The sequence below is a fragment of the Balaenoptera borealis genome, assembly GCF_965194805.1.
Source record: "Balaenoptera borealis genome assembly, chromosome: 20".
Taxonomy (NCBI): domain Eukaryota; kingdom Metazoa; phylum Chordata; class Mammalia; order Artiodactyla; family Balaenopteridae; genus Balaenoptera; species Balaenoptera borealis.
This window is the reverse complement of record NC_138879.1, coordinates 35071191-35084706: the sequence shown is the minus strand read 5'-3', so window position 1 is coordinate 35084706 and position 13516 is coordinate 35071191. Positions and strand designations below refer to the sequence as shown.

At 54.7% G+C, this 13516-nt stretch overlaps 1 protein-coding gene across 13 annotated transcripts in view; it reads right to left on the bottom strand.

Annotated features, from left to right (window-relative positions):
• The window catches only part of MSI2 (musashi RNA binding protein 2), a 391787-nt gene that overhangs the window by 24070 nt on the left and 354201 nt on the right, over nt 1-13516 (bottom strand). For 4 of the 13 annotated variants that reach the window (XM_082371905.1, XM_082371911.1, XM_082371914.1 and 1 more), the window contains exons 11-12: nt 7730-7753; nt 6353-6415 (exon numbers count right to left, since the gene is read on the bottom strand). The exons of 1 other annotated variant lie outside the window; for it this stretch is intronic. In XM_082371905.1, the coding sequence (XP_082228031.1) occupies nt 6353-6415; nt 7730-7753 (87 nt within the window). Of the gene's footprint in view, nt 1-2879; nt 2930-6352; nt 6416-7729; nt 7754-13516 lie in introns of all 13 variants that reach the window. 8 more of the 13 variants (XM_082371912.1, XM_082371913.1, XM_082371915.1 and 5 more) reach the window with 3 other exon arrangements.

Here is a 13516-nt window from a genome sequence, read left to right as displayed (position 1 = left end):
CCCACTGAAAATAATTCCACTGATTTAAAAGACCATTAACATTCTCCCACTCCATTCACTTTAGGATTAACTTATACTTAGGTCTGGGCTTTGAGGCTAGTCACTAATTGCACTAGAGTTGATTTATCAAGTGCATGGTATTTCTATTACAAAATTATTGATTAGAGCTGATGTATTTTATCCTCAACAGAGTTGGTCCAAAAGCCCTTGGAAAATGAATGAAGCTGAGGTCAGAGGTGGGCAGCTCTGCACATTATTATAAATTCACTGGGGTTACTGAAATCCAATGCTGGACTCTTTATGGGCAAAGTCCCGGCTCTCCCAGAAATGAAGATTTTAATGACAAACTGAGAAACAAGGTGTCCATGCCCAGAGCACAAGGCAGTGACTGGGAGATATATGTTCCGGGACAGTCTTTCAAGTATCTGGCTGGTTAGCAGTCCTAACAGGCCACAGATTTTCTCTCCCTCTGGGCTACTGTGCTGGCTCTATTCCAATGAGAGGGTGTCCCCATGACCTTACCCACAGATGGGCCATCTTGGGGTCACAGCCCCCAGAGGATGCTTGCTGCTAGCACAAGGGAGCCTGGGCGGGAAAGAAGAGATGCCTGCATTGCACCCCACCCCCCTTTCCTGGACATCGGATTCTGCTGACGGAGGCCCAGGAAAGCCATCTTCAGCAATAAAGGCGGCACAGTGATCCGTTTTCCTTTTTTAAATGAAGCTGACAGTGCCAGAAACAACGCATCGTGGGAAATAGGGGCTTTCAGTGGAAGGAATCTAGATTCTCAGACCACTGAAGGCAAGAAGTGTTACCTGCCTTTATATGCCTTGGTGCCTGGCACAAAGCAAACCTTCAGTACAGGCTTGTTGAAAGCAACACCTGGGAACCCTAAGGCTTGTGCCGCAACCGGTGCAAACAATGTCCGCATTCCTCCAGCAGCTGGAGTGTGTGGACCCCCTCAGCCCCTAACACACAGGGGGCAAAGGATTTCACTGGGGACATGGAAAATGTCCTGAGATCAAAGTGGGGCAGGTCTGAGATCTACTCTCCTCCCCAAAGTGTTTATTTTATGGCTTAAGTTAAACGATTTATTCTATCCCCAGACTTGAATTTTATTCTTGCTCATTTTATGCACTGGAACAGAAACTCAGGGATGTCCAGCCACCGGGCAGCAAAGCCAGACCTAGGATTCAGGCAGGGGTGGGGGGGGGGTGGGGACTTTCTGCTCTCTCTGCCTTCTGTCCCCACCCTCTTCTCCTGCTCCCCATTCTGGGTCAATCCACCGCTTCAGCAGCCCCAATGCCTGACAGTTCCAGCTTCTCCCTCCGCCATTGCCCACTCCCACCCCCATGAAGACTGGGCCAGAAGGCCGGCTCCTCCCGGATCTCCCTTCCTGGGCCTCGGGGCCCTCAACCTGGCCGAACTGCCGGCTCACATTCAATCCTGGTCCACCCCGACTGGGCCACATGCCACGGGCTACCATTTTGCACACTCTTATGGGGACTTCCTGGGCTTCTGTCTCCTCTGATAATAGATAACTTGCACCCTGAACGTTCAGATCCCATCTGCGTCCTGCAGCGTTGGGTCACAGCCACCCACCAGCCTGGCTTTAGGAGCAGGTCCCAGGTGGCAACTACTGCTTCATCTTCCGTCAACTTAAGAAGGTTAGGGATGCCTCCAAAAGCTCCAAGAGACCTCTACACTGTCTTATGATTTGTCACCACAAATGGAGGGGAGACAATGTGTCCAGAGATGGCTGACTGCACACTCCCTGAACCCAGGGCAGAGGCTGCAGGACTGGGAAGTCTTCCTGGGGAGATGCAGGCAAACTGTGGCCTCCTCTTCGGATATTACAGGCCCCCTTCCTCTCCACCACTCCCCTCCCCTCCCCTTACCTCCCCTCCTCATGAAGCTGTGCCAGTAATCTCCACAGCAGGAATGTCACCTCTCTCACCCCACTTGCCCTCCACCCTTTCTCCTTTTACCTTCACCAACCGTAAGAACAAATGCCGACCTTGACTAAGACCAAATGCATCCCCTGTGTGCAGACTAAGGATCTTGAGATCTTAATCCCTTTCCCCATCATATTTCATTTCCCCTCCGACCATGTAGACAGGGCTGCCACAAGGACCTGAATCCTTGAAGGGCTGGATGTGAGCTGGCAAAGGACTCAAGGAGTAGAGGGCTTGGAGGAGCCTTGCTGCTAGGCCTTAAGAAGTAGAAAAAGACCTGATCTGTTCAAGAATCATAGGAGGAAGACAAGAACAAGGAAGAACTGTAAGACTCCTTCCAACCCTGATTCCATTCTCTTTCACTATAGTTGGACACGATCAAGAGAGATCTCAGTTGGGAAGGCTAGAGCTGAGGGTGGTGACCCAGTCCTGGACTCGGGGAGCAGGGAGTGTGAGGGGAGGTGGTGGTGGCTGATGGTGGGAACATGGATCCAAGCCCTTTGGCAACATTGAAAATACGGAGCCCCTTCTCTTCCTGGCCCCCACGCTATCCTGCAGACAGCTGTGCTGTGCCCAGCCGTCCGAGGCCCTGTAATATCAACTCAACAATGCATGTTCTACAACTACAGCTACGGCTACCAGTACATCTACTACAGTGCATGCATTTAGTTCAGTCCCACAGAGACATACAATCTAAGAACAGGCAGGGGGTGTGAAATGTTTTACTGGACAACAGGTGTTTCGGAGTTGTAACTAATAAAAAAACAAAATCGAAAACGAAAGTGTACAAAAAAAGACATTTCTCGAGAGTTGGATATGAGTTTGTTTCTTGAACTGTTTCATCTGAACAAGCAAAAACATGCAAACCAGCTGGTACTAACAGGAAGCTGGACACTGAGAGAGGATTAATAGGTGTGGACAAACCTTCCCGCTGAGCGTGCTCAGAAGAGTGTTTGAGAGGAGGTGTGCAGATCCTAGTGTAAGAGAGGCGGGAAAGTATGCCTCAGAGACACTCTCACCGCAGCCCCAACCAAGCAAGAGAAAAGACAACAGAACATGACTCTCACACTCACCACCACCGTCAGGAGCTCATGTCACTAGATGGGAACAAAGCTGGCAAGTGTAAAGCACAGTAAGGGGTCCTGGCTGGGGCCGGGGATGGGCTGGGGCCGGGGCCTAAGACTGATACACGGACCCACCCGCGATGCCACCCAGAAATCAAATAGCCTGGAGATTCGAACCATTTCCCTCACTTGTCGGGGGAGTCGTTTTCCAAACTTGATTTAGGTTTTGGGGGAGGGGCATGATGGGGCCACTGGAACTGAATGGATACGATCAAAATAAACAAACAAAGTCTCGACTGAGCACAAGAAAAGATGACGTTTCAAACTTCCGGGTGAAGGTAAAAGAAAAGTGACACTGATAGTGAAGTCATCTAGGAGTCGCCGGGACCTCCCCCTGGGGGTCACCCGAGCCCACCCACCTCAGGTCCGGGGCAGGCGGGCCCAGAGGAGTCGGCTGAGGTGGGTGCAGAGCTCCAGGCCCAGGGCCCTCCTACCCTGACACCGTAGCCCTGACGGATGCCGTTGCCAAGCTCATCAAAACCAAAGCTGCTTCCCACCCCACGGCCCCTGGCTGGCGCTTCCGCTCAGGAAGCTCCCCCGGCACGTCATAATAAGGAAGGGAAAACCCACACAAAACTGTGGAGCTTGACAAAAATGAAAGTGCAAAGAGGGCCTTCCATAGTCCACCTGATTCCTAAGCCAAGCCTGAGAGCCCCTGGGGAGCAGAGGCCCTGTTTCCCACTGTTCTGAGTCCCCGGCCAGGTTCAGCAGGGGACCAAGCTCAAGGGCGGCACTCCACAGACTCCCTAGACCAGCTTCTCCCTGTGAGAGAATGCCGTTGAACTTGTAATGCCCCCCAACAGCCGAGGCTGCTTGGGGGGGGCTGGGGGGCTGAAGGAGCATCCCTATCCCCAGGGGAGGAGCTGGGATGGGTGGGGCAGGATTGCAGGAGCCGGTGAAGGTAGAATCAGGCAATCAGCCCTCAGTGAGCCCCCCTGCTGGCCTGGGCCGATTCACACACCCAAATAAGTCTGTGCAGCCCCTCCCGTACATTCCAGGGGCCACTATGACAGGTAAATAACTGGCCATCCTGCCAGACTTGGAGTCCAGATCATTTTCTAGGGGGAGGGAGGGAGGAAGGGGAGAGTGCTTACAGGTCAAAATGCACTAAGAGAAAGACAGGTGGAGATCTTCCTTCCCCAGCCTTGTAACCCTGCTCCAGGTTCAAAGGGGGTAGGGGGTGGGGGCTGAGCTACCCTGTCTACACGTGGGCAGGTGTCTTCCAGCCTGGGCAGTGTTCTGACCTTGGCAGGCACAGCCCGGTCATCACCCTCGGGCACACCCAGGCTGCACTGCGGGGGGGCGGGGTGCCCTATAGCTTCCTGGCTGAGCCTGCATCCTGGGGTGGGCACCTCCGAGCTGAGGATTTACTCCTTGCACTAACCCAGGCTGGTATGGGCAGGGGGTCTGGGAGCACACTCCTGAAGAGAATTCACTAACAGTGCGGTGATGAGCATGGCTGACCTAGAATGGCCTGTGGGAGACTCGGCTCCTGATGGAAATGGCTACAAATAAAACACCACTGATCCTGAAAAAAAAAAGGGTGGTTGGAGATGGCTCTGACTTTTGGGGTTAGGAGTTAGAGGGGATGGGTGGGACTCCCGCCTGGCTCTGGGGGTCTGTGAGAGGGCAGGGGTGGCAGAAGGGGGCAGAGACCATGGGGAGACCACTCTCAGACTCTCAAAGAACCCCATGCTGCCCTTTAAACTTGCCATGAAGTCAAGGAGAATGGGGGTGGGGAGAGAGGCAGGGTTAATTTTGGGTTAAAGTTTAGTTTCATAATCCAAGTTACAATAAGAAAGAAACTGAACGGAGAAAACAACAACCAACAACACTCAAAAATCTCAAGATTTTTCTTTTTGTCGTCCCTTCCCCCAGGCACAGGTAGGACAGAGGCTCATTTATAATGATACCAAAAAGCTCTCAAGTTAAAAAACCAAATGGAACAGGGAGACACTAGGCAGCTGTGCAACCCGCCCCCAGGGCAGGGGGACCAAGAGACACTGGCCAGAGGGCCGGTGGGAGCTTTGGAGGCTGGCTGGGCAGGCGGAAGCCGAGGAAAGGCGCCCGGTGCCCCCGCCCAGCTCTCTGGCTAACGCCCTCAGCAGCCCCCTGAGAATTCCCTGGCCTCTCCAAACAAGCCCCCAGCGGGTGGCTCAGGGGAGTGGGTCCTTTGTAGCTTGAGGCAGTGCCAGTTTGCATGGAACGGATTTTTACTGACATTTCCAAAGGGCCTCACTGTGCCAGTCTCTTACCACCGAGGGTTTGGGTCTTTTTGGCGTTTGCCCTCTGGGCTTTTAATGCCCCATTTCCTGGTACCCTCAGCAGCACCTCCCTCCCCCCGCCCTCCTCAGAGCCCTGTTACATCAAACTAAACTCCCCTGGGTGCTCCAGCGCCCTGGCCGCGGGGTGCTGGGGGAGAGCTGCAAACCATGGCTCCCAGGTTTAGGAGGTGGGGGGCCTCTCGGTGGCCTGGGGGATGGGGAGCACACAGCAGAAGCCCTGCTTGCTCAGGGAGGCAGAGGGCACCTGGGGGAGAGGGACAACGGCCCAGCTCCAGCCTGAGCCCACAGTGCCGCTGGGGAAAGGTTCCCAGCTCACCCCAAGGGTCCCAGACCCCCTCAAAGGTTGGATTTGGAGACCAAATGACCTGGGCAACCTCATGGGAGGGAACACCCCAATTCCCTTGGCGGCTAGAGTCTCGGAGCTCTCTGGTCTCGGCTAAGAAGAGAGTCTGGGATGGACTGGGGGCTTCAGGAAGAGCAGCTTCACTCCCTGGGGTCAGGGTTGGCCTCACGTTTGACCCTCAGGGATTCGGGGTTTAGCCGGATCAGCAAGCCCACTTGCCAAGTGCAGCAGGGGCCGAAGGGGTGGGTTGCTCCAAGGCCAGGACCACGTGGATGGGCTCTGAGTCTCCCTTCGCAACCTAGAACTTCTCTGGCTGGGTCAGAGACTCGAGGCAGGGGGCCTTGTGAACCAGCAAAAGCCCAGGAGGGAAATGCCCACGGGTGCCCTGAAGCCGGCTGTCAGGTGAAGGGGCCGTCCAAAGTCCAAAAGAAATCCATTTTTCTCTTTTGAGTGAGAGAATCACCATCTACCTTTGGTTTGCGGTCCCGCGACTGACCCCCCGCTGGGGCTGCCCCCCCCACCCCCCACCCTCCGGGCTGTGGTGAGAGTGGTGGGCAGACGCAGCCACACGGATCCAACAGGGCCTTTACCTTCCCCTGCACACTGGCCATGCCTGGGAGCCGCCTGGCCCGCACACCTTCCTACCTGACCCTCGTGCTGCCGCCACCGCCGCCGCCGCCACTGGTCCATAAGCCGCTGCCGGGAAGCCTGGCAGAGAGAGAGGAGCGGGGGTGAACGGGGGTCCTGGCAAGGGCCTCGGACAGACGCGTCTCACAGGCCACGTCCCCCGCCCCGACACAGAAGACAGGGGTGGGAAGGGATGTCCGTGGGTCGGCCTTTAGGAGGGACATGGATCTGTGGCTCTCAGGCTTCTGGAAGGCACAGCATCTTTAGGTGTGTTTGATTCCCACACATTTGTCACCCGGGAAACTGGTTCTAGACGGCACACCAAAATAATTGAAGAGGATTAGGAGTAACTTCTCTTGAGAGCAGGGCGAGCTCCCTGCGGCCCCTGCACGGGCACCTCGGTGATTCCCCAGGGCTTGTCCGGAGCTGGGGGGCCGAGCATGGCCCGGTCACAGGCAGGGGTCCCTGTGGAGCAGTCAGCCCTGAGCCATAGGCAGGAGGCCCTGGGGATGGCCTCTTGACACTACAGGCACCTTGGCCAGGAGACGGCTTAAGCCTAGCTGCTCTCCTGAGGCCTCAGGCTTGCTTGGCCATCTTGACTCCAGACTTCAGTGTCAGCAACATCACAGCCCCAGGCCTAGGGGTGAAGCATTCTGGGGGTCCAGCTGGGGGAGGAAGCGTGGGGCTGCAGAGACCTACGTGGGGTGGGCCTGTGGCTCTGGAGGCACGTTATGGGGATTTAGATCTGGCTCTTCTGTCTGAGCTCCACCGTCCCAATCAAGTTGGCATTGAAGGGTCTCCTGGGGGTTTTGATCTGACAACGCACCAGGCAGCAAGGCTGTCCCAGCAGTGGGACTAAACGTCAGAAGGACAAGGTGACCCAGTGTGGCTGCAGAGTGTCCAGGTGAAGGAAGAGGTGGGCAAGTCCCCTCCCCCGGGCTTCTTTCGGCCACAGCATGTGCACACACAGCCACGCCCTGGGACACACACAGACACACTTCCCCACACGTGGAACAATCTGCCTCCAAGCTGACGCTTGGAGGCCCGATCCCAAGACCCATGTCCGGTGACTGTGGTTTTAAATGATGTGCCAGAAGCCAGCAGCAAACAGCCCAACGGAGGGGCTCAGCGTTGGCCACTGAGCCTTCCAGGTAAGGAACTGCTACAGGACGAGGGGGGTAAGGGAACATGCACCGTGGAGGGCGGGGAGCAGGGGAGGAGAGAAAGGAGAGAGAGAGCCGTCCCCCAAACACAGCAAACTAGAAGCCCACTAAACTCTAAGACTATTGCCCTAGCTACACAGAACTACTGGGGAGGAAAGAAGTTCAAAAGGGAAGGAGCTATTCTAGAAACGTCAGGCTAAGCTACTTCAAATGCCAATGAAAAGAGACATACTTGCATTTAAATATGGTAATAGGGCTGTTGAAGGGGGAAAAAGAAAGATCCAGGTGAAATAAATGTACACAGCAATGACCCCTGCCAAGACCAAGGAAGGGACTCCCCCACCAAGTCCTCTCCCCATTTCTTCCAGGCAGGATCTAGATTTCTGAAGATGTGGGTGCTTGCGCAAAGTGCTGAAGGAAAATAAGGAAGATGTCAAGTTATTTCTCCCCATCCCAACTCTACACCAGGCTCTGCTGCAGGCCCGGAGCAGGGCTCAGGGGACCCTGCGGGAGAAGGAAGAGGGCGGGGACAGGAGGAAGGTCCTTATTCTTTTGTACTCTCTCACTTCTTACTTGAAACAGGTTTCCTTGGAAGCATGAAAAAACTGGTGGTGGGGAGAAGGGAGGGGGGACAGAGCTGGGGGAGGGGAGTTGAGTCAATAAGAAGACTTTTAACAAAACCTCTCTTTTCTGGAGTTGAGTGCATTTTGGACAAAAAGTCTGAGAGAAAGAGAGAGGAAAGAGGGAGGAAAAAAAAAAACCTTATCCAAGAAAGAAAATCCATTATCCCTAATCTCAGATAAAGGCTCCTGCTGGAGACTGGGCAGCAGACACTGCTAGGGGCTGAATTTAAACTCAACCATCAAAACGGGGCTAAGCAGAGTGACAGGTGTGGGGGTGGGGAGCAGGGGAGGGGAGACCCCAGTGTGCCCAGAACAGCAGAGACAGCCCTCACAGCACCCCCTCTGTGGCGACACAGTCCGCCATCCCCCCCTCCCCCCGCGCAGCCTGGCCTCCTTGGGAATCTCCTAAGGGGGGAGGAGAGAGCGCTGCCCCAGCATCCTGCCCCGGGGCTGTCTTCTTGGTCCACTTCCCCAGCTCCCTGCCATCCCCCTCCTGTCCTGGTAGGCCGCCCAGCCTCACTGGTCACCCCAAATACGTTCTCCAGATGACCTGGCAGCTAAGCCCCTGATGCTATTTCTAAGGCCAATGGGCTCTCCTTGGTGGCGGGGCTTGTGGGGGATGCGTGAGCACAGATCCAGGAAAGGGGTGTGTGTGTGTGTGTGTGTGTGTGTGTGTGTGTGTGTGTGTGTGTGTGTGTGTGTGTGTGTGTATGTAGCCAGGGGCCGTCATGGGCCTAAAGCTGTTCCCATGGAGTGCAGCCTGTCTCCAGGACGGCAGGAGGGACCTGAGGACCAGGAGCTTCCAGGGCTGGACCTGGAGGAGCTGGAAGAACAGGGAGAGCCTCGCAGATTCGGCTCCTGGTCCTGTTCTCAGCATCTCTCACCAGGCCCTCAGGAGCCAGGGGTCACCTGCGGCAGACTCCCTCCTTGGGAAACCTCTTATTTTATTTTTGAAGGGATGGGGGTCTGGGCTGCCCTGGCAGCGGGTATTCAGGGGAAGACTGCAGGGAATTAGGCAGATCTGGCAGGGCTCAGGGCTTCTTGCTGGGGCTGAGGCCCAGGCAACCGTGGCAGAGCCCCTGGTCCATGAGTGCCCGTGGCCACCCTAGCACCCCACTGCCCAGATGACCGTCCCCCGTCTGCTGCTGGGAATGCGGAGAAGGGCTCCCTCCTCAACACAGCCTGTCTGGCCAACGCGTGAAGCGGACAACCAGGCTTCTCCTCGTGAGGCAGGTTAGCCCAATAGCCAAGTGCACAGACACGAAGCCTGTCTCGGTTCAAATCCTGGCTCAGCCACTTACTAGCTGAGTGACTTTGGGCGTGCTGCCTTAACCTTTCTGTGCCTTGGTGTCCCCACTTATAAAAGAGATGACGATATTAGTCAGAGATTAATAGATGCAAAGTGCTTAGATGAATGCCTGCCAGGAAATAAGCTTCAACAAGTGTTAGCTCTCATTCTGATGAGGCCCATCAGGTCTCTGTCCAGCCTTCAGCCCTGCCCTCAAGACAGGGCTCTCCCTCATGCAGGGCTATTCCACCTTCTTTGTGGTTGGCCACATGGTCAGATGGTCATCAGCACACAGGAGGCCTGAATTCCTACTGATAACAGTGGTCTGGAACCTTTCAGGATGTCCCAACTTCATGATGTCATTTTAGTGCAGCTAAATTTCCATACCTCAAAATTAGAATATGCGTTCCTTTCAGCTCTAACGACTGGGCCAAGCTGGCTGGCGTGACCCCAGTGGCTTAATACCTCCCATTTCTTAGCAGTAAATCAGGCAGCAAGGAGAAAAATGTTTGGCTAATAAAACCTCAGGACTTGAGAGCTATAGGTTGCCTACCTGGCGACTCAGGTGTTAGGAAGGTAGTATGGCCCTCCTGTTAGAGAATCTTGCATTCAAAAAGAGGCTGCCCGGTACGAAAGAATGAAGCACTAATGGAGGAATTCCAGGCACGGGCAGGTGCCAAGGCTCCTAGGAGCTGTCATTCAGACCTAAAGGCCCAATCTCACCAGTCTGGAGTTCCTCGCCCCACCAGTGCAATAAAAGAAGGGTCACTGGGTTTGGCATCAAAGGCTGGCCGCCAGCCTCAGCTGCCCCTGGCTTGCTTTATAACTTAAGCACCGTGTTTCACTTCTCTGTGCCCCGAGTAACCAACTCCTGTCTCCTGCAAGGAGGTCAAGCCAGATGACCTCTAAAATCCCTTCAGCTCTGAGCCTGCAAGAGCCTGTCTTCCTGGTGTAAGAGGATGACAAACCCAAGTCCCTCTGTCACTGGAAAGTGGCGCCTCTGAGGGTGGCACTATCACACCTCTCGGGTAAGTAACTCAAGTAAGTGAAAGCTGTTGCCATCCCACTGACAGTGAATGAGATGCTTTTCTGGACTTTCTGGATCTGTGAGAATTCAGTGCCAATTAGAAGTCAATGGCACTTTTGGTTTTTTGGAGGCTTCTACGACACCACACCTACTTTTTATTGCTTCTGTGGCCCTTACCAGTTTTTGCCTTACCTAAGCACAGTTATTTTTAGGTGCACATCTGATTTCTGCTGCTGGGTGGCAAATTCTTGTAGGGTGGGGACCGAGTCCCATGTCCCACTTGGGACCTAGCCCAGAGTCTGTCCCACATTAGACTCTGGCGGAGCATCAGCTGGTATGATGATGGTCAGATGCCCTAAGGAGGTGGAGGAGAGCCAGGGCTGGGAGGCAGTGCTCTGGGTAAACTGAGCTGAAAGGCAGCACTGCCTGCATGTTTAGCTGCCTCTCCACTCCCGTGACCCTGCAGCCCGGGGGCAGCAAACTCAAATGCCCTCAGGAGTGGGCCAGGAGCATAATTAACCCAGTGAAGGGTACCAGGCAACAACAAGAAAGAGCGCCCTGCTCTGTCTAGCGGACTATCCTTACCGCCGGCCGCTCGCTGGACCACTTGGGGAGTTTTCACAGATGCTGAGGCCTGGGTCCCACCCTTGGAGATTGGGATTTATCTGGTTTAGGGTGCAGCCTGGACAGGGGGACCTTTAAGTGCTTCCCAGGTGACCCCAGGGTGCAGCCGAGGGGGAGAACCTTTGGTTTAAAGGCTTTCAAAAATTGCAAAAGGTTAAATGGTGGCACACATCTGCATAGTCTGTCACCCGCTAACCTTGTGGAAGGAAAGGCCCTCCTGAGAACACGGTGGGGAATCTAATCCTTGCGACCATCTCCTGTGAGATCCACTTCAGGGTCTCCGTTCAGAGCAGCGGGTCTCTAGCCTGGCTGAGGGAGCTTTAGCACACAAAGAATCAGGTAGCGCCTTTGTCTCTATCTTTTAAAGGCCCTCCAGATAATTCTGATGCATGCAGAGATGCACAGGATTCTCTGTGGGATCAAGGACAGAGAATCCTTGATTTAGAGGAAGTCTTGGGGTGTCCTTGGTTTTCAGTAAACACTGAAGGGCTCCACTGTCCTGTCCACCGCGGGGTATTAGGTCACGGACCTCTTACTTTGCGTCCTCTCCCCTTCCTGGTTTGAGAAGATGCCACCTGGGATACAGTTCTGGCTTGGTCCCTACTTAATTCTGTGACCTTCGATGAGTGAATTCCGAGGTTCCTTATGGCTCTGACAGGCTGTGATTTCTGAGGGGCATCTTTATAAAACTCTCTCTTATAATGTGCACTACCATCCCGAATGGTCCATTAGGAAAGACAATTTTTCCTACATTGTGCTCGCTTTAAGCACTCTCCAACCCCTTCCCCAGCACACCCTGAATCTCCAGGAGGTGTGTAGAGCTGCCCAGGGTCCCTCTGAGGGGGGGCACTGTCACCCACCTGCAGCTGCTCCAGGCAATTCCTCCTGCCTCCCTCTTCCTCTGATGCCTGGGCCCTGCCCCCAGAGATTCTGATGATATGTCTGGGTGCAGCCTGGACCAAGGAAACTTCCAGTGTTCCCCAAAGCACGGCCAGAGCTGAGAACACGGCTTTAGGCACTGCTTGCTGGGGTCCTGGGGAGGCAGGAAGCAGAAAGCTCTCCCTGGGGACTCTGGCCCAGCATCCTTCTCCAGGGGGGCCGTATTACCTCCCAACAGAGAGCTGGGGCCCACAGTGCCCTTGCTCACCTAGAACTTCTGCAGGGACCGACATCAGAGGCCTCCGTAACTCCTGACCCGTTCTCAGCCCCTTATCCGCGCAATAAATATTTATTGAGCACCTACTACGTGCCAGGCACTATTCTAAGCACTGGGGTCATAGCAGCGAACTAAACACACACATTCTCTGCCCTCACAGAGCTTCCAGTCACTAGTCCTGATGGGAAAGGGGTCTCCAGTTGTGGGACCAGGCTGCACACAAACCAACTCCCCGGAAAGGAGAGAAAACTGGCTACCGAGAAGCAGGGTTTTGGGCTAAAGGGGAGCTCTGGCCACTCTGCCAGTGAGAAGGGGGGCTCTACCCTGGACCCACCTAGCTTGTAGCCAGGCCCCTGACTGTGTGTACTATAGGGTCTTCTCATAGCTGAGCTCAAGACCTGGGTGTGGCCACACCAAATCCTGCTTGGAGAGGGAAGCAGCGATCAGAAGGCTCAGCCTTGCAGGACGGTCGAGGGGAGGGGTGGCCACTGCAGCTAGTGCTTTTCTCCAAGATCCAGCGAACAAAAGGAAAGGGAATGGAGGCATTCCCATGGCTATGATCTTGACCTAGCCCCTAAAGGTCTTACCACTTCAATTCAGTTAAAAAAAAATCACCAAGCTAGGCCCTTGGTACACATGACCAAGACACAGGTCCCTCAAAATTCTTTTCAGTCAGGACCCACCGAGCTGGGGGCAGGCAAATCCTTCCCTTTCTGGGCCCTAGAGAGTTCCAGCTTTGGCCCGACTACCTGGGGCCTCGGGGACAAGGCAAGGTTTCTCTGCAGTGCTGGCCAGAGGGCCAGTATCAGGAACGGCTGATACATTACAAGTGCTCCGCCCTGGCTCCTGGCCCTAGGAGGACACTCTGTTCCGCATTGCTCTCTCTCTAGCAAGACTTCAAGGGTGAGAGTGGCCACAGGGAGTTCACTCCAAAGCCAGCCTTCGCTGCTCTGTGACAGCAGTTTGTGGTCCTGGCTAGCCCAGGGACACCCACTTGCCCACAGAACAAACGTCAGCCTGTCAGAGACCAAGACCAAGACCTTTAAAGTGAAGGCGTTTCAGACTTTAGTTTCTAAGGAGACATGAGCAAACTATTCTGAGAGTTTCTCCTTCTCTCCTGCACCACCCCTCCCCTCACTCTTCATAAAACTGCCATTTCTGCTTTGCAGACACTCTCCCACCTACCACCAATGGGTGTCAGGACAAGCCACTGGTCTGACCATTGGTCATTCTAGAGCTCGCTGTGCAGATGGCTTTTTACACGTCCTGTTCTCAAAGTTTCAGATGTCCAACTGCCAGTT